The following is a 20,598-nucleotide window of genomic DNA, read 5'->3' as shown; positions in this document are numbered from 1 at the left end:
AACACTTTTTTACGGACTAATTATCGAAAACACCCACTTTTCAACACACTTGTATTAAAACACGCACATTATATTAAAAAAAAACATTAAAAAAATTGTATGCAGAAGCTGTTTGCACACAGTTGTCAAGGGAAAACTGAAACTGACATGTTCTTCACAAACCAGCCTTTAAAACTGCAACAAAGTAACAAAATGTAGAACTGCTCAAAACTGAAACTGACATGCTCTTCACCGTTGACGCGCGCGTGACCTAATCCAAGTCGAAGATCTGCGCGTTCACATCTCTTGTCTCTTGTCTGTTCCCCTTGAGTCCTTGAAAACTGAAATGATCACAATAAGTCTCGCAGCGACGGATCGCTTTCGCGATCCGGTTCGCAGGTGCGAGACCTAAAAAGGAACAGTTTCAAACTGGTTCCTGGGCACTGACAGTGGTATCAACATCCCCTGTCTTGAAGATATATGTATAAAAGTGGGACCTAAACTACCCACCTGATACCAGATCAAAGTTATTCACAGACAAAGACAATGAGTGATCTGTAGCATTCCCAAAAGACTGTTAAGATCCTGGTCTGGTATTTTTAACAGCCTGTCTCACAGAGGTGAGAGGACATAATCAGAAGTCTGTGCATCTTGCTGGAGAGTTGTGGGTCTTCCTGTGGCCTGGTCTGCTAAGAGTGAGGAAGGATCCCTTAACCTAACAGAAAGAAACTGCCTGAAGAGAATAAGCTCAGCCCTTGCACCCAGAGTGTGGGGCAACAAAGAAGAACCAAACTTAACTGTGGAGCGCAACTGGGGCCAACCAGTGTCTATAGAGGGTGTACTGGCCTACCAATGCGTTTCCACAAGAAGTTAAATAAGCCAGCCAATGTATAACCCCAGTGCACATCAGCCAGCATGATTTGGATGGGCCTCTCTTCTGCCTGAGGCTAGAAAACTGGTGCTGACTAAGCTGTAACATCAAGCCTTGCGAACAAAGATCTGTTGAAAAGGGATCTTGTCATGCTGCCAACGCTGTGCTGCTCCCACACTGAACCATCGTACTCAAGCACCAGTGCTGAGAGTCGAAAGGAAGCAGGGATTCCAGCCCATGCTATTGGGAGCTGGGAGCAGGACTGCTTGGCTGTGCTGCAATTACCAGTCACTGCAAGAATCTGTGCTCCAAGTGCCAATCCACCGGCAAACCTGAGCTGAATCAACTTGGACTCTGACCGGCACCCTCTGCTAAACTCTAAGAGGTTATTTAACTCAGCAAGACTAAAAATCTTTATTTATAAGACATACGAATGCCTTACAAGTCAGAATGAGGGAAACGTTTTGCCCCATATTGCTATGAGCCCACACCTGTGCCAGATTAATGCATGAATATTTCTGTGTGTTTAGCTTGCTTTTAATATGTGTGTTAGAAATATGTAACTGATCAACACTTCTTGTATGTAAGACTATGTTCCTGAAATAAAGTACTTCTCTTTATACAAGAAAATACACTGGACTAGATGGTACTTAGTGTGTCTGTTTGCCAGTTTAAGTTCTGAGTTCTACCTTTACTTTGCCTCCCTGACAAGCCTTTGACTCCCTGCCCTCACTACCCTGAGAGTCAAGTTTGGAAATGGTGAATTTGGTACTCAAATTGCAATGCCATAGTAGGTTATGCATGGGCCATCAGTGGTAAAAAACCCCAATCTCTATGGTTATATCCCAGTAACCCCTACTTGACCAGTGGCGCTAAAATAGTCTCTGTTTATTCTACAAGTGCAATGTTACAGTTCCCTATGTGAACTTGGCCCTGAATGTACACATGGCTTAAAACATCCTAGTCGAAGTCTCCATAGAAAACCTCACAATACAGATCACCAAAATGACATGAGGGAAAAGATTGTGAGGTCTTCTTCTATATAATATTTTATAGCCACAACAATGCAACCATCCATACGTTAAATGGTATGCACTACAGAAAGACATTTTGTGTGCCACATAATGTGAAAATTAGAAACTATTAATCCCCAAAAATGTAACTACATGTTATAGCCTTCAGGAAAATACCCCTGCATAGCCTAATTTTCATGGAAGCAGAAATACACTATGCATATATAGGGTGGAATCCCTTTGTGTTAGGAGCAGGGGCACTTTAGGGCCAGACAGGCCAGTCCGAATGCATATGAACAAGCACTCAGGCAGAGAATATCAGGACCCCAATTGAAGGAGGCACCGACCTTGAGAAAATACTAAGTAATTATTAATCATATATTTTACGGGCAGGTGTGCTACTATTCTGACCATGCTGCAGATATGACCATCATCAAGTGAACAGCAGTGTCCATCGGTTGCATGGGGTGTTTGGACAAAATATTGATTTAAAAATATCGGAAGGCAGAAATATCAGAAAATAAATAAAGTGATACACAAATATCATGATGCAAAAATATCATTGACAAGAATATCATTTTGTTTAGATAAGTAACATCATTTTTAAATAATATTGATGTTTTTAATATCATTTTCAATAATATAGTGGTTAAAAATATACTTCTTAAATTACTTGAAGGTGTTTTATTTAATATATTAATTTTATGTTACTATTATTTATATGAAGTTTATTTTCTTAAATATACCTTGTAATTCTAAATCGTTTAGAATTATTTATTTAATTTCCTAAAGTAATTTCAAGTTTCGTATGGGTTTTTTGGGATTATAGCAGTATAGGGTGGGAAGTTAATTGGTTGATAATAATTATGAAATATAAATACATTGTATTCAATTATATGGCTAATATTTTTAGGTAATTTATTTAATATTGATTTCTTTCCATTATATGTTATTTTTGGGCTGTTAGATTTGTGAAAATATAGGGTGGGAAGCTAATACTAATTATTTAACAATTAAATATTTGTAAGTGATTATTAAATAGATTTTAATTATGTAGTTTATGGAAGACGTATTTATTTTATTTATATTTTAGTGGGGGCTGCTATGTAGTAGGAACTTAAGTAATAACTATTAATTAATGTGTAAATAATTTAAATTAATAAATTAATTAATTTTAATTATGTAAAATATGAAATACTGATCTATTGTGCTGATATATTAGCTGCAGAATGCTAGTTTTGTAGTGGCGTAAGGTGGAACATTATTTAATTATTAATCAATAAATTAATTAATAAGTATTTGTAAATTGATTATTTAATTGAATTTGAAGATATTTTTAATTATGGAATATATAATTATTTATTTATATTTTAGTTGCAGGCTGCCAGTCTTGTAAAAGTCTAGGCTAGGAAGTTAAATAAGTAATAATTAATTAATTAACAAAATGATTACCTGTATATTAATTATTTAGTTTATTTTAAAATATGGAATACTTCATTTTTTAAAGTTATATTTCGGGTTCAGACTGCATATTTTTGTAGGGGAACGGTGGGAAGATAATGAATTAATAATTGAATAGTAGTTATTTATCAATTCATAATTAACTATTTTAATGAAAAGTCATTGTGTAAAAAGATTTGTTAATATTTTTAATTTGTATTACCTATGTGTATTTTTTTACGTTAATGTTATATTACGAGTTTACTTTTTTTACATTCATGCTGTTACTTAAATATGTAATGTGTTTGAATTGAAATACTTTCCCTATTCTCTTTTAGACTGCAGTAGAAATAGTAAAATGAACCTATATGCAAGTTGACACTTTCCTTGCTGTTTGAGTGAGAATAGTAAATTTCACCCCCCTGAAATCCAACACTTTCCATACTGTTGCACAGACTGCAGTGGGAATAGTATGTTTTATCCCTCCACAGTATAACCCTTTCTCCAGGGGCGGCTGGTGACATTTGAAAGTAGTGCGGCGTAAAATTACTGTCATACTTCACCTTAGCGGGCGAGCGTAGCGAACGAGCCTGAACAACCTAAGGAGGGTTCGGAGGGAACATTTTGAAAAAAGAGTGGACAAATGATGCATTTTCAAGCAAATTTGAGAAAGCAGGAAGGTTAATAAAGCAATTGTGAAAGTGCAGTTATTACATTAATAAAGAGATGTCATATAACATAGGTAGCTTATTCAGTATAGGCAGCTACTTATTTAGTATAACCACAGATCTTCATAACAGACTTCGAGATACAATGCATTTCTGAGTACCTCACAGATGTTTTTTATTTAACAAACAACTAAACATCTAAACATCATGTGCAGTTTGTGATCTGCAACAGGTACAGGTTCTTTGCAGCAGGCACATTAACCTTCTGCACTACCTTTCCATGAGTCAAAACTTCCACTAGACAAAACTCTGATCTCTCTCTAGGATAAAGATTAACCATCAGCGTTATCATGACATCTTTATTATTTCTGTGAATGAAATCAATCTAGCCACTTTGCAAACACTCTGACTTGCTTTATTTTGTTTTTTATTTATTTTTCATTGTTTGAACCTTTTATTCACAAAATGCACTGTGAAAACAAAAATGTTGACCTCCCCCTTACTACTATAAGGAGACAGGGCCTGTTGCTATATAACAGCGTTGTTGAAACAGCTCTCCTTCATATATGAGCTCTTTAAACTAATCACAACCAAAATAAAATAAAATCAACCTCATACTTCCCACTGATACCACCCTGTTAAGAAACGTTCATACCGGGTTAACTCTATCTTCTGATTGGAATACTTCTGAAGTGCCACATATAACCCCAGCTAAAGACCTACTTGTAAAGCTTAGAGTCCAAATTCAAGCTTCAAAAGGTCCAAAGGTTCTGAAATGCACTTCCATACATTTTCCTCCCTAATTAATATCCCATCACCCCAGTCGGTGAGTCAGAGTGCTGTGAGCTCAACCGTGGCAGAGCTAACGCTGATTGGTGTAACACTGTACAGCAAAGCATAGACTGCTGGCCATTCCTGTATAAATCAATAGTGCGCAGTACAGCGCAGCAAAGCAAGTAAAACACCACAAAGTATAGTGTAGCAAAGCACAACACAGTCCAGCAAGCCTCAGAACTGTGGAGCAAACATAAGACTGGTATAGAAAGCACAGTGCACAATGTTACCGCACAATACAGTACATAAAACTATAGCATACAACAGTGCAATACAGTGTAACATAGCACACGACAAAAGCACAAATCCTGACATCCGATTCAATACGGGAAACCCCTTGGTGCTCGATTAGAGCAGTGAACATCAAAGCAGAATATAATATAACACAGCAATACACAGCACATTAAAGTACAGCCCTGTACGCAATGCAATGCAAAACAGCAGAGCTTAATAGAGCACATCCTTATTGAACCCTTCCACAATATGTAAATGCCTTTAGGCCTATTGCCCCGGAAAGCGAGGGAGAGAGAGTGAAATTGATGGAGAGAGGCAGAAATAAAGGGAGAGAGAGAGCGAAAGTGATGGAGAGAGAGAGACAGATAGAAAGGGGGAGTGAGTGAAAGTGATGGAGAGGGAGACAGAGAGAGAGAACGAACGAAAGTGAGAGAGAGAGACAGGAAGAGAGGGAGAGAGAGAGACAGGAAGAGAGGGGGAGAGAGAGAACGAAAGTGAGAGAGAGAGAGAGGAAGCGAGGGAGGGAGAAAACGAAAACAGAGAAAAGGAGAAATGAGGAAAGATGGGAAAGGGAAGAGATAGCGATGGATGGAAATGAAGAGGGGATGGAAAGGGAGATAAAGATGGAGAAATATAGAGTGGGCCAGGTGGAAGAGAGAGGGAGAAGGGAGAAGCTTATGAAGAAAAAGAGAGACAAACAGGAGTGAGAGAGAGAGAGATAGAAGAGAGGGCAAGAGGTGGAGGGAGACGAGAAAGAGTGACAAAGGCAAAGAAGGAGAAAGGGGGAGAAGAGCACATAATGAGTAAGAGAGAACCAGATAAAGGTGTGAGAGGGAGGTAGAAAGGGAAGAGATGAGAGTGGAACGGGGAGACTGAGAGAAAATGTGAGAGAGCGCAAGAGGTCGAGAAATGGGGAGGGAGTGAGGGCGCGAAAAAGAGGAGATGAGGAGCGAGAGAGACATAGTGAGAGGGGTAGAGGATGCGAGAATGGAAGAGAAACAGAGAGATCAAAGAAATGAGAGATAATATAAAACAGGGTGCTGCACCCGTCACCGATTTTATAACATAATTCCGAAGTCATGTTTTATCAAATGATGATTTCTAAAGCTTAAGGGAAAAATATACAGCATATAATCTTGAGAAATGATATCTCTATCTAGCACATTTTGAGTTGGGTGGATTTTGAGACTACAGAAGTGCCTAGTTCTTCCTTCGAGGGTTTGTGATTATGAAATCCATAAACACTGGGGTTAAGCGAATAAAGGTTTCTTCTCTGGAAACTGAATTTTTTATTTTTCAAAAACACAAACTGATTTCTACGTCTGTCTATGCTGCAGCACCCCCTGTTCCCTCTGGGTACAATCAATACTTTCTATGGATCCCTCAGACTCCAAAGCCCCCATCTAGCTGTTCAACGATCGCAGCCTGTCTCCTGCGCACTGGTCTTGTTTCCTGCGCACGCTTTTCATCCTGCATAGAGGTCTTACTTACTTTGTCTCCTATGAAATTGTCAGGTTTTCCTAAAGTGCTGTCTGCGCTTGAACAAAGGCCACTGTCTCTCGTGCCACTCTCTTCTTCCTGTCTCATCCTCTGCGCTCCCCCCTTGCCAGCAGGGACAACATGACTGTGTCTCCTGTTTGAGTTTCCTATTCCTCGTGCACAGTGAAAGTGCCTGGAAGTCGGGGAAAGGAGACTTGTGTGGGAGAGTGGGAGAGGGACGGAAGTGAAGGTGGCGCGGGGGAGTCCTGAGGGATGCGGACCAAGCCTCAACTGTAGGAGACAGTGAGCTGGGCCCAGACTCTCCACGGGGCATACCGCAAGACATCTGTGGGCGGACATCAGAGGGAGAATTCATCTCTGTGCCTACCACAGCCCAACACGTGTGCACACTGCAATAACGTTTTGCCCTCAACTCAACTACATATTACTACTAGAGGACACCTTCTGCCTGACCGGATTAAATAGGCATACGGTAAATTTGCATCACGTGTCTTATTAAGTGGCATAACGGTAACCTCCCACTCCAGAGGCCCTACGAGATGTACAGACACGGTGTCTGGTGGTGATTTTTACCTCACTGTCCTGTAACACATTTAATGCAGTGCTGTCTGAAATGGAAACGTAGTGGTGCTGATACTCGCTAAGTCGCTATCCCAGACCCAGAATCTCTTTGTAAAAGTGAAGGCACGCACTACTGTACCGGTCCCTCCCGCGCATTTAAAGGCACAGAGGAAATGTAATATAGGGTGGTTGAAATTGAAAAGAAGGCTATCCTACCAGTGCCACAGAGTCAGACACCTTTCACTTCTTAGTACTTCCAAAACACGGTCCAGTTCTGCCTGGGAACGGAGAGTGAGTGTCTCAGCAGCCACGTGGGGAGTCGGACTGCACTGCACACAAGTCCTAACGACACCGACCTGGCTACACACACTGCTAGTACAGCAGCCAGCCAGCGGCGCGCGCATCGCCAAATGGCCAATCACTGCATGGCTTCACATGAAGTCACACAGTGATTGGCCATTTAACTGCGGCTGTGCGCCAGGCCCAGCCAATCCTGGCATGCATGCAGCGCTAGGATTGGCTAGGGGGGCACAGTCACTACTCGCCCTTTGAACCCCCGAGGGCTGCAGCACGGCTGCTGTGAGAAGCAGCACCCCCCTTGGTCCATCTCTAAGGGGAAGGTAGTAGAAGGCTGAACCACGCATGCTCGGGCAAGTTAAAGCCCAAAATTTTACATGCGTAGACTGCTGCAGCTGAGTGTGGACTGTCACTCAAGCTGCAGCAGCCCAGCCCACATCCTGCGCACTCCAGATTGCCTCGGGTGTGTCCCGAATTCCCGGCCATACAAGCTCTGCTGCGCTTACATTCTTTGCCACCAATGATGCCTTTAAATATTTTTAGTGTGCAGTGCTTAACGACGGTGCGTCCAGGCTTAGTGGGGCTACGCCCCAACGCCCCAATGGACACACGCGGCTGCAGTGAGCTGGGCCCAGACTCTCCACGGGGCATACCGCAAGACATCTGTGGGCGGACATCAGAGGGAGAATTCATCTCTGTACCTACCCACAGCCCAACACGTGTGCACACTGCAATAACGTTTTGCCCTCAACTACATGATACTACTGGAGGACACCTTCTGCCTGACCGGATTAAATAGGCCTACAGTAAATTTGTATCAAGTGTCTTATTAAGTGGCATAACGGTAACCTCCCTCTCCAGAGGCCCTACGAGATGTACAGACACGGTGTCTGGTGGTGATTTTTACCTCACTGTCCTGTAACACATTTAATGCAGTGCTGTTTGAAATGGAAACATAGTGGTGCTGATACTCGCTAAGTCGCTATCCCAGACCCAGAATATCTTTGAAAAAGTGAAGGCACGCACTACTGTACCGGTCCCTCCCGCGCATTTAAAGGCACAGAGGAAATGTAATATAGGGTGGATGAAATTGAAAAGAAGGCTATCCTACCAGTGCCACAGAGTCAGACACCTTTCATTTCTTAGTACTTCCGAAACACTGTCCAGTTCTGCCAGGGAACGGAGAGTGAGTGTCTGAACAGCCACGTGGTGAGTCGGACTGCACCGCACACAAGTCCTAATGACACCGACCTGGCTACACACACTGCTAGTACAGCAGCCAGCCAGCAGCGCGCGCATCGCCAAATGGCCAATCACTGCATGGCTTCACATGAAGTCACACAGTGATTGGCCATTTAAGTGCAGATGTGCGCCAGGACCAGCCAATCCTGGCATGCATGCAGCGCTAGGATTGGCTGGAGGGCACAGTCACTACTCGCCCATTGAAACCCGAGGGCTGCAGCACGGCTGCTGTGAGAAGCAGCACCCCCCTTGGTCCATCTCTAAGGGAAAGGTAGTAGAAGGCTGAACCGCGCATGCTCGGGCAAGTTACAGCCCAAAATTTTACATGCGTAGACTGCTGCAGCTGAGTGTGGACTGTCACTCAAGCTGCAGCAGCCCAGCCCACTTCCTGCGCACTCCAGATTGCCTCGAGTGTGTCCCGAATTCCCGGCCATACAAGCTCTGCTGCGCTTACATTCTTTGCCACCAATGATGCCTTTAAATATTTTTAGTGTGCAGTGCTTGACGATTGTGCGTCCAGGCTTAGTGGGGCTACGCCCCAACGCCCCAATGGACGCACCGCGGCTGCCTTTCTCTACTGCGATTACCTGGCCAAGGTTTTTCCCGCAATATGAATTCACCGACTGTGCCACACAATTCACCAACAGCTGCATAATTTATACATTTCAACCCAAAATATAGTTTGAAACTTAAACAGATCGAAAGTCACAAAAAATGCAATGTACGTGGTGTCACACACTGTTAAACCCTTTTCAAAGGTTAACTAATCATCATTTCATTGCTGAGGCTGTGTTCACACCTTGAACATTTAATAATGAGGTTCAACTTTTGCCCAGACAGTATTAATATTAATTACAAAGTCAAAAAGAAGTGAGATAACTCTGTCACAGAACCCTTTTATGCCATCTAATTTGTCTTTTCTTGCAGCATATTTTAGTCAACTCAGCCACAAAATTTGATACTCCACTGCCACATAAATTAGTGCATTTAGTGAACCACAAACCACAGCTTGGTAGAGTCGTCTACAAATAAGACAAACTTAACATGAGTCGACTGCTATACAGAAAAAAATTATAGTAAAACACATTTTTTTTAGATTGTTACTGTTGCTCATTGTTGCTCGACTCACTTTTTCCTAAACATGTCTTTTTCTACCGTCTAGATAATATAGCCATTCATCCCATTCAAAGTAGCACAAAAGAGCACACATCACCTTGGTACACATCAGACAAAAAAACACGCACACATCCCAGCAGTAGAAGTAGTTGAAAGACAAAGCACACTACAGGGAGTGAGAACGCTGAAAACAAATCACAAACAGGCGATGATAAGCTGCTTTATGTAACTCTATGCGAGCCCATTCTGTTATTACAAAGCAATTTAAGAGCACGTAAACAGAATGGCGTCTGCAGAAAACAAAATACAACTCGATTCTACATGGGGAAAACATGTAAGAAACTGGTCACTGTGTGTTTTTTGGCCACCACTATAATTTCTGGTCTGGGTAGGTCAAAGCTCCTATTACTTCGCATAAGATATTTCATAAATCATTCCCAAAATCTCTTAGATTCTTTACACCAAATCACTAGTGTTTATTATAAAAAAATTGAATTAACCAATTGATTAGAAAATACTAACCATGTGAATAGAAAATACATCTGGAGAGAAAATGCTGGCTACCTGGCTTTAAATCTGTCAAGATGACCATGCATACACATGACTTGCACAACACGTCATTTCCCATTTTACAGTTCCCTCATCCATAAGAAATGAAAATGTTGCTCACCAGAAAAGACACTGGGAATCTTGGAAAGAAAGCTTTTGACAGTACGAATTGGAATTCCATTTTTCTCATCTTGCATGCGTGAAATTATGTCTTCCATCTGCAAGTAAACAAGAAAAAAATATCAATGTGATTCAGAAATAAAGGAAAAGTAGTAACAGAACCTCCCTCTTTAGCCCCAAAAAGACAAATGAAGGGCTTGCAATGCAACAAAAAGTGAAATCCAATCAATAAATGCATTCCCTTATCTAGGTGCGGCTTGTGCAGGTAAGAGTGGTAGGGCAGTGAGGCGCGGTGGAGGGTACTCGACAGACGATGAGGGAAAATTAAAATTGTATTTTCCCTCGCCATTTGTTGAGTCCCCCCACCCCACCCCACTGCTCTATCTGCACGAGCCGCTCCTGCATTTTATGATGATGCGACGTATGCTCAGTTAGGAATAACTTAATAACGTGTGCAGCAACTCAGGAAAGCTGTAAAGTGAGCATCTGTATTAATCAGACAACAATAGACATGAGCACAAATTGATTACTATACTAATAACTGACAGAAATGTTGCTGCGCATATGCAAATCGAGATGTGCAGCCCAATTTTTGCGTAGGCGCATTTTGTTGATTATCTGGCCCATGAAGCTCATTTAAATGCAGTATGAAGATGGTTGCGCTCAGCAGTAGTTCTAGCACCAACAAAAGTGTTCACAATTTGTAAGTGGCAGATAGCTCCTTCCTAAAATGTGTTTTGAAGCATAGTCTATCACTTTGGAACTTTTAAAACTGTCTTATTTTGGCATACAGTTTCTTAAATTCAGTGAAATGTGACCCTGTTTAAACAACAAGGGGGTAGGGAGCAAACTACCTCTCATCCCAGCATTGTTCACCCCATTGCATTCTGTTAAATGCCGTACGCTTACTTCAAAGTTGCTCTAGTTTTATCACCAAAGTTGGTGCTGGTAGGGCTGTTATTGCTAGACACGTGTTTCAGGGTTTAGCCCTTCATCAGTAGAGAGCAGATGTAGTGGAGAGCAAAGAAAAGTCATCTGGGGTTGTTGTTAAAATGCTGCCCAATTCACAAGTCACAGTATCACTCCACAGGCACACAGGTAAATCCAAGGGGAGCTTTTCAGCTCATTATGACCCTGTTAAACACTGAAAATCTCATAGCTTGCACTTCAAAATTGTGAGGTTTTTGCTCCGAAAACTTATAAAAATGTGGGATTTTATGCTTGTATATGACTGAAGTTCAAATTCCAACCTAACTTCAAGCAAATAAAAATGACTTAGGGGCCAATGATGATCTCGTTAGAAAGGCATCCAGACGGGTTCCAGGACACGCAAATCCGATTCGGAGCCTATGTTTCCAACTGAATCTTCCCCCGTCCCGATCGACCATGTACGATGCGTAGATCTCGACCGCGTCGCCTGAATTGTTTCCGAACCCGAACCTGTCAGTCCGACTCGTTTGTAGCCAAATCGTACCGCACAATGGAGCCAGCTTCCGAATGAGCGAGTATGATGCACGATTCGGACAGCTGTATCGACTTGGTCTTATTGAGACGAAACAGTAGTGGGAATCGGACTTCAGGGGGCTGTAGCAGGCAGACCCCCCCTTCACCCAGGACTGCCCCAGTAGGTCCCGGGGGTACCCATGTGTCCCCCTTTCCATGCATGCACAGTGTGGTGGGCACCATGGGGTGGCTGCCACAAGGTGAACACTTTTCCCTACCCACCCCTTTTTTGCTATGGGGGCTGTGTAGGCATTCGGCATACAGGCTCCCATAGAGTTCAATGGGAGTCCGAGCGAACGGAGTCTGCAACCTACAGGTGCATTGTAATCGGTTGCTCGGACTCAGCGAATGCAATGCGCTAGGAAAGCCCCCCGGATCTGAGTCATACAGAAGGCTTTCCAAGCAAGATCGTGATCGGCCCCTTAGAAGTTGATAGTGCGTAAAACATGCACATGAGAAGTGCTAGCTGATTTTTCTCCCCACAAGACATGCAATGCAAAAAAGAGTCACAGCTTCAATAACCACTGTGTGAAAATATTATGCACAGATTGTAATCCTACCTGGCAGTTCCTAAGAGTCATTTGTTTTTAATTTGAAGTTGAAAAGAAAGGTCTAAATTGACTAATGTGTTCTGGAGCACTTGTGCGGCGCTGCATAGTTTTGCGCTGCATTCCCAGGCCTTTTTAATAGTATGTAAATTGATGCAATGCTATAAATTGTTTGGTGGCACACAAGCCCCACCCCAAAAAGTTAGCATTAACTTTACAAATCCTGGAGTAGGAGAATGTAGTTAAGTTATTACTACATTAGGATATTACCCTAGGTTTAGTTTTCTAACTTAAATGAGAACCCAAGAAGAGTGAACAGTAATGCGGTCAGAAAAGAGAAGAGCAGATAAGGTGGGCCTGGCAGGCCATACTGTAGTCAGGATATGTTTTTTGTATCTAGAGAAAGCCACAGAAACAATAATGTGCAAATGGCGAAAAATTGCACTTATGGAATAGATTATCCCACACTCAGTAGCAAGCATCAGGCATTTTCCCGGGAGGCTGTTAGAGGGGGGGGGGCTTTGTAGCAGTGGGGGCAGCATTAGTTTCTAGGAGCCTGTTTTGGAGTAGCGCTGGAATATTGCCTCCCATTCACAAAAGCAGCAGTGCTTCAGACTTGCACCCACCCTCCTCAGGAGCTCGTCTGACACAATTGCCAGGGCTGCTTAGGGGTTCCAGTATGGCCTTGCCTACAATATAAATATGCACCAAAAAAACTAAAAGATATTTAACAACTTCATGCAAAGCATGGCACTAGCATGACTGTCTGTTATCAAAGGATTGTGCATTTTGGGGAACAGTCAATTTCAAATTAGGTAAATTATTATATGTTTTGTCAGAGCTTTCAGCTCGTTAAAACAATTGCTGCATCATATAAAATATATATGCAAAATAAAATGGAGTTTAAATAATATTTAAATAATACAAACAATTCTAGTCAGTCTTTTTCCTTCATCTTGACATGGACACATTTAAATTATATTGTGTTTTATATTGTGTTTTATGAACAAACTTTTTGCAGTAATGTGATAGGTGTTTTATGCAAAGCAAAGGAATGTTTAAAAGCATACTTGATAGCTCTAATAGAAGTGTTTTTGCACAAGTTTTAAGCTCAGCATTTTCAATTACTGAACACTATAATAGCAGCAAAAAATGCGTTAAACCATAAAGCATCTTTCTATTGCATATGCACTTATGACATGCCTGTCAAATGTTGGCCCTTATTCTTTGTAATAATTATTCTAAGAGTATTAGAAGCAATGTTCTCCTTAATTTAGGGCACAGAGTGTCTGGAAAATAATTCACTAACCAAATTATTTTTTGTATTTAAATATTGGTTGTAAAAAAGTTGTAATAATACATTTCTTATTCAGTACAATGAAAAAATAGGATTTAGGCTCAACATGTTCCTACTCCACTATCTTGCAAAACAATGTCGGAACTTAAAGAAATATTGTACAATAGAAATAATGTCATCATTTCTCATTTACATTGCAGAATCTATTGAACTTCACTAATATACATTCATTTAGGCCTAGTTCTGGTACAGATGGTCATTCTTCCTAAATCAAGTTTACAACAAACTTAAACTCCAATGTTTCTGCCTCAAGTTAAGGAACCCAAACACCAAGCTCTAAGATTTGTGATTCTACATCAATCACACGCCCGATGGCAAAAACTTTTAATTACGCTTTACTTTTGAACTCTTTGTTTCTCAATCCCTTTTCTAACAGGAGTGCAGCTGCATCATATTTCACCATTGTGACATTTTTTTTTGTATGCCTTGAAAATGTTTCATACAAATAGTTCACCCTGTAATTAAAACGTTATAAATCATTCATGATTGAAAATATATTTACAAATACAATAAACTGATGCCTTTTCCAATTCAAATTGTTATCTAGCACAAAATCCTAGGTATTTGTAATTAATGTTTTTAAATTTGTATTTATAATTAGTTGCTAACTCAAATTATCAAGCATAAAATCCTAGATAATTGTAATTCCTTTTTTTTTTTGTCCTCATATTCGCCCCTGGTGACCATATAGTGACAGACAAATAGAGGAGATGGCAGAAACACTGACCCAGATATCCTGGGGGGGGGTGGGTAATAGCGATTTCTATCTGGGTACCCCACAGTGCATAGCGTCAACCTCTTATTCGTCACATGGTACCATCTAGGCTAACATGCTGATATATGATACCCAATTCGTAGCCGAAATCACCCTATAGGGTATGTATAGCCAAAGGAGATCCTTCCAAGCAGCGTAATCATAGGACATGGGGGGAAAAAAGAAAAAGAAAAAAAACCCATGCTATTACATTCCATGGTCACCAATTCAGTAGAAACCAAAATCTTCTCTTATTTGTGTTCCCAGATCTGATCATATCTAGTTTTGAAGTCTGCAACATAGAAGCACGCCAATCTGTTAGAAGTGGTGGTGTCTTATCTTTCCATCTTTTACATATTTCTCTTCTAGCCAACAGACAAGCTTAGAAAACCAATGTTTTACCCATGCTGCTAAGCTCTGGGAAAATACCAAAAAAGACTAACATTGGGCAGGGACTAACTTCCTTTTTTTCACTAGTATTTTTAATTAATTCTTACTTAGTCTTACCCAGCCACTATGTTAATTTGATTTTACTCTTCTCAAAGAGAATTGATTTGGTTCTGCTGGTATTTAAATTCAGTTTAAGATTATCACAATATTTACTCAATTCGTTCTTTGAGCTATATAAACCATTCGGTGTCCAATCTTTGGCCACCAGGTTGGGTTCATATAATAAATGGTCCTTATTTATGAGGCCTTGCGTCAGTTTTGCGCCGCCGGTGCGTCACTTTTTGAGCCGCACCAGCGGCGTAAAAAATGCGCCTTGTTGCGCCATATTTAAAAAGTGACGCATCTAGGTAGATGCGTCACTTTTTAAACCCCTGCGCCACATTATCCCTGCGTCAGGAATAATGTATGCAGAGGGGGCGTTCCCCCGCAAAAAGCCTCATAATAGTGACGCAGTGAAATCTATGAGATTTCACTGCGTCACTTTTAGGATGCTGTTGCGTCAAAATCTTGCGCCTGCCTCACAGCAGGCGTAAGACTGACGCAAGCCCTTTCACATGGGGCTTTTTCCCCATGTGAAAGGACGCATTGCTGGAGTTGCGTCACTTTTGTGACACACTCCAGCAATGCGTCACTTTTGCGCTTACAGATGCGTCAGAAATACTGACGTATCTGTAAGTCCTTGCGACATGGTGTCGCAAGGAGTGCGCAGTGAAAAGTGACGCATCGCTGTTTTCAACCAGCGATGCGTCACTTTTCATAAATGAGGCCCAATATATTTACATGACTCTTACTCAACTCTAACGATAACCCTCAGAGTCAGTAAGAACAAATGGGAGTAAGTCAAACAGAAGGAGGCCAGAACAAAGGATTGCTTTTCTCCACTATTAATGGGTATCCTGGAAGACAATCCCCCTCCCCACCGACACTCAGTTGTGCCTTGCCAAAATAAAGGGCAATTAATATTGTTGAGAAGCGACATTCTTTCCATCATGTTTTGCAGGGCACTGTATAAAAAAGTGCAGTGAAAGTCTACCTAACATAGAAACAGATTGATATTTTATGTAGACTTCTGTGCAATGTAATTCAAAGAACAAATAAGATGTTGTGTATAAGGGCTAGAATTCTGCTAAGGATAAATCTCTGATCATGCTCCAATCCTCCACGACTTATAAAATTGTTTTCTAAATATTTTTGCAGATAAATCCAATAAGAACGCCGATGGGTCTTAGCCATCACCCTTTTTATTTGTAAAAAAGAATGGAAGGAATGCCAGAGCCCGCAATATATGATCTAGCTTAATGTCAAAATCTGGGACGAAACATTTCCAGTTGAGGGTAATTTGCTGAAAGCTACGGCCAACATAAGGTCTGGAAATGTGCCACTAATCTCTCATTCACAGCTTGGCGCTATAATGCTTGTCATTATCATCATTTGGATGTTGCTTTTGCCTTATCGTGTAGACCACACGTTCATAGTCAGCTATTTTGGTGTCCATTAACTGATTTCTTAGATCTCACTGCTAAGAAACATGTTAGTTTTACATTTTCTGTCATTTTAAGCCACCTTAAACTGGATTTTTTCTCTTCTTTATTTTGCTACTCTTACTTATTTATCTTTTATCACTCATGTATTTTGTGTTTTTTACTTTTATTAAGTAATGCATATTACTATGTGATCTTCAATTGTTAGATGAGCTTTTCCCTGTTCCACCTTTCGTTACCCTTCTTATACCCTTTCACTATTTTAATACTTAGAATTGCATCTACACCAGAGACCTCTTACTTGACCTATATTACTTTGTTCTGACCTATACAGGTTCACTGTCAGTAACCCATCAATGTTATCTACCATCTCCAAGTGTAAGAAGAAGTGTCTTTATTTTTTTTTTATTATTTATTTAATAATATATTTTCTTTAATAATGTCAATTCACTTTTCATTAATTTATCAATTGATATACATGATAGGTACACACAATCTCAAAACACTCATGAATACAAAACAATGTACATAGGGGCATATTACCAACAACTAGCGATAATTTTTGTCTCTAACTTGTTTAGAGACAAAAATTATCGCCGCACATCGGCGATTTTTATCGCAGATAAACCTTGCTATTATCAAGGTTTATCGCAAATGCGATAAAAAACGGCCGCAATGCATGAATATCGCTGAAAAGTCAGCGATATTCATGCATTATCGAGCAAATGCTCTTAGCCATGTTATCCACCTCCCATTGGATAACATGGCTAAGAACTGCTCAGGGCAGGTGTTAGCTTTTGGAGATATTCGCGCTTAGCGCGAATATCTCCAAAAGTTGGTAATAGGAGATAGCGATGTTAGGGACTGTTTCCAGTCGCTAACATCTTGGCACGCCCACTTTGCATGTCATTAGTGATAAATATCACTGACATGCAAAGCGGGGCCCAAGATGGTCGCTATCTCCTATTAGCTGTCACTAACTGGTGTTAGCGACAGCTTGGTAATAGGGAGATAATTTTATCTCCGCTTTCTTGGCTTTTAAAGCCAAAAAAGCGGAGATAAACCCCCTTGATAATATGCCCCATATTTTCTAACATGATTTGTAGCTCATTGCAATTAGTTAGGCTAAAAAATTCAAACTACTCAGGCCGGCAACAACCTAGGATACAATCATTCATACTCCCCATACACACTCATTCTGACTGCTAACATTCTATAAATACATTTCACTAGAGATACAGCCCTCTGGGAAGTAACAAGTTGTGTTAAAGAGAACTATATTGATGGATGTCAACAGACAGTCCTAGATGATACACTAGACTCTTTTGAGGCCACTTCGCAAGGGGCAGGCTTGGTCTACACGCGTTTCAGTGGCAACGCCACATTCTTCAGGACCAAAGATAATGTAGAAGGAATCTCGCATACAAAGCGGTTGTCAGCATGACTATTTGTCCGTTTCGAAGAAAGCCTTACGTTTAATTGCCAAATTCGCAATTTGGGAGCCGGTAATAGTTCCTATAATCTGAAATCGATTATGAGTGGTCTATTTCCTCTTTATTCTACTGACGACCATTTCTTCTGCCGCCCATGTTGTCTAGCATAAGTACCTTCAGCATATGGGGTGCCAACTGTAATACTTTTATTATGTTTCTTCTCTCTTTCTCTGTGTACTGCGGCAAAGATCGTCGAACTTCGGATTCCCGATAGCCTTAGAATTGCAAACAGCTTTTTTTCTGTCATTCAGTTTGTATATTTGTGATTCCATATCTACATATGTTATGTCTGTTACTCATGCTTATATTTTCTTGTTTTAATAAACCTGCTTCCCCTAAAAAAGAAAATCTGGGACGACAGATGACCCTTTGACTGTTGCCACTAATAAAAACAATTTATCGTAAATGTATTTTTGAATGTAGCTTTGTACATCAGTAGCTACTTCGCCTCCGACTTAACACATGCACAGCAAGAAGCAACTTGATTTTGCTATGTATTCACAGTGGGCTCGAAGTGGGCGTGGCGTGCAAGAGGGTGGTCTGTATTTTGAAATACCATATTGTGACAGTGTTGTGCCAAAGCTCATCACACTTGAAAATAAGAGCATCTAACATTTTTATTAAAATAGCTTACCTTTATTTTAGCCATCATAAAATATTCTTGGAGGTGAGGGTAATAGTATTGTGTGATAGCCTGCCTGAACCATCACCTTTTACCTGTCTTGGTCCAAAAGTGAAGTACTGTATATCCAGGATTTTCTGGATGTGGTGTTAGCGTCACTGAATCTATTGGTATCTGCTTAAAGCAGGCTGGCACACGACACACATTTCAAAGTAAATGCTAATATTATATTTTCCTTTATTTATTTGAACGATACAGATGACTTTATGGTGGCACTTTCTACTGCACAGGGGATGGCCAAACAAATATAAGAAATAGACAGATAAAGAGAGAGAGGAAGGTAATCAGACAGAGATTCGGTCCTACAGAGACAGAACAAGACAGAGATAAACAGAGTTGGAAAAAACGTGAGACAGCGCTAAAGAAAAGTATAGAGAAATTAAGAGAGAAAAAAGAAGAAACGGAGAGGAAGAGATGGAAAATGAGAAAGTAAGTGAAAGCCATAAGAGAGAGACTGAGAAACACAAAGAAAGAAAGTGAGCAAATAAGGGATGGAGAAAAAGATGGATGAAACCTTTTGGCTTTGCCAGTGCCTTTTAAAAGTGTTGTTCTGCATCGACAAGTGCAAAAGTGATTTTTTGTCAATGCAGAACAGCAGCAGAAAACCCATACCTAAAAAAAGTGTGAAGACCAATATAGTGCATAGATCATCACATACATATGCACACGTATTAATTATGATGTAACCGTGGTTCCAACTTGATTACATATACAAGTACTTGCATCACCACATATGTTCGTGCATGCATCAAGCGAAGGTAGCCATTTTGTTTTCTTTTTAATTTGATAGTCTAATATGGTAGAGACCATGGAGCAGATTTAGAATTACTGGCGCATCCCAGCATATCAGCATGGATGCGCCAGTAATTGTGCGCCGCAGCTCCACCACCCTGGATGCGCCGAATTTACAATGCGGTGCACCATGGGGCAAAAACGGGACAGATGCGTGACGCATCTGTGCTGTAAAAGTGGCGCATTGCCATAGTTGCGTCGCAAGCGGGACGCAGCTCCAGCAAGGCTTGGTGGGCTCAATCTCCACAATGCTGCGTCAATCCTTACGCCTGCTTCAAGCAGGCGCAGGGTTTTGACGCAGCATTGGCCTAAAAGTGACTGAGTGAAATCTTGTAGATTTCACTCAGCCTCTTTTAGGAGGCGTTCCTGCACCGGAACGCCCTCCCCTGCGCAGGAACGCCTATATGTGGCGCAGGTCTTTACAACGTGACGCATCTCCCAGATGCGTCACGTTGTAAGTACCCCGCACCATGGGGCAGGATTTGCGCCGCCGCTGCGTCACAAAAGTGACGCAACGGCAGCGAAAATGAGGCGCAAGGGGCTTGTAAATCTGCCCCCATGTTTTCGTGGGAAATTAAAAATAGACAGAAAGAGCATTTTTTAAAGAAGGAACTAGCAGAGCAGAAAACTGCAGATGTAGGTCCTAAGAAAAATGAGAAAAACTGTTAAAAAATAGCAACGAGGGTGTCAAGTGTGGAGCAGAAATTGAAGACTAATGAGTGGTTGGTGCAGTGGAGAGGAGCAACGGAGGAGGCAAGTCTCATAGGAAGCAAATGAGCAAAAATAGGTAAGTGGGACTGGGATGGGCAGGGAAAGAAATGGACGACATTTGGTAGGGGGAGCAAGAGAGAGAATATGGTGTGGTAAGGATGTGAGGGGAAACAGCACACTGGTAGGAGAAAGCAAGAAAACACGTTGGTGGCTGACATCCTTGATGTGATTTTCCCCAACGTTTTGCCTTCATTCCCCCTGTTTTTGCCTACTCCATTTTTGCTGGGCTTAGGACTCTGCACACTGCACCAATGGTAACCAGTGCTAAAGTGCTTGTGCTCTCTTCGTAAAACATGGTGACTTTCGTTTCTACTCAATTGGCATATTTAATTTTTTTGTAAGT

The 20,598-nt window shown here is 41.1% G+C and overlaps 1 protein-coding gene across 1 annotated transcript in view; it reads right to left on the bottom strand.

Annotated features, from left to right (window-relative positions):
- RGS7 (regulator of G protein signaling 7) overlaps positions 1-20,598 on the bottom strand; it is a 2,226,031-nt gene that overhangs the window by 1,624,499 nt on the left and 580,934 nt on the right. Inside the window, exon 3 of the mRNA XM_086925320.1 lies at positions 10,426-10,522. Within this exon, the coding sequence (XP_086781446.1) occupies positions 10,426-10,522 (97 nt within the window). The remainder of the gene's footprint in view (positions 1-10,425; positions 10,523-20,598) is intronic.

The sequence above is a fragment of the Lissotriton vulgaris genome, chromosome 6, assembly GCF_964263255.1.
Source record: "Lissotriton vulgaris chromosome 6, aLisVul1.2, whole genome shotgun sequence".
Classification (NCBI taxonomy): domain Eukaryota; kingdom Metazoa; phylum Chordata; class Amphibia; order Caudata; family Salamandridae; genus Lissotriton; species Lissotriton vulgaris.
This window is presented reverse-complemented; position numbering and strand designations above follow the sequence as displayed.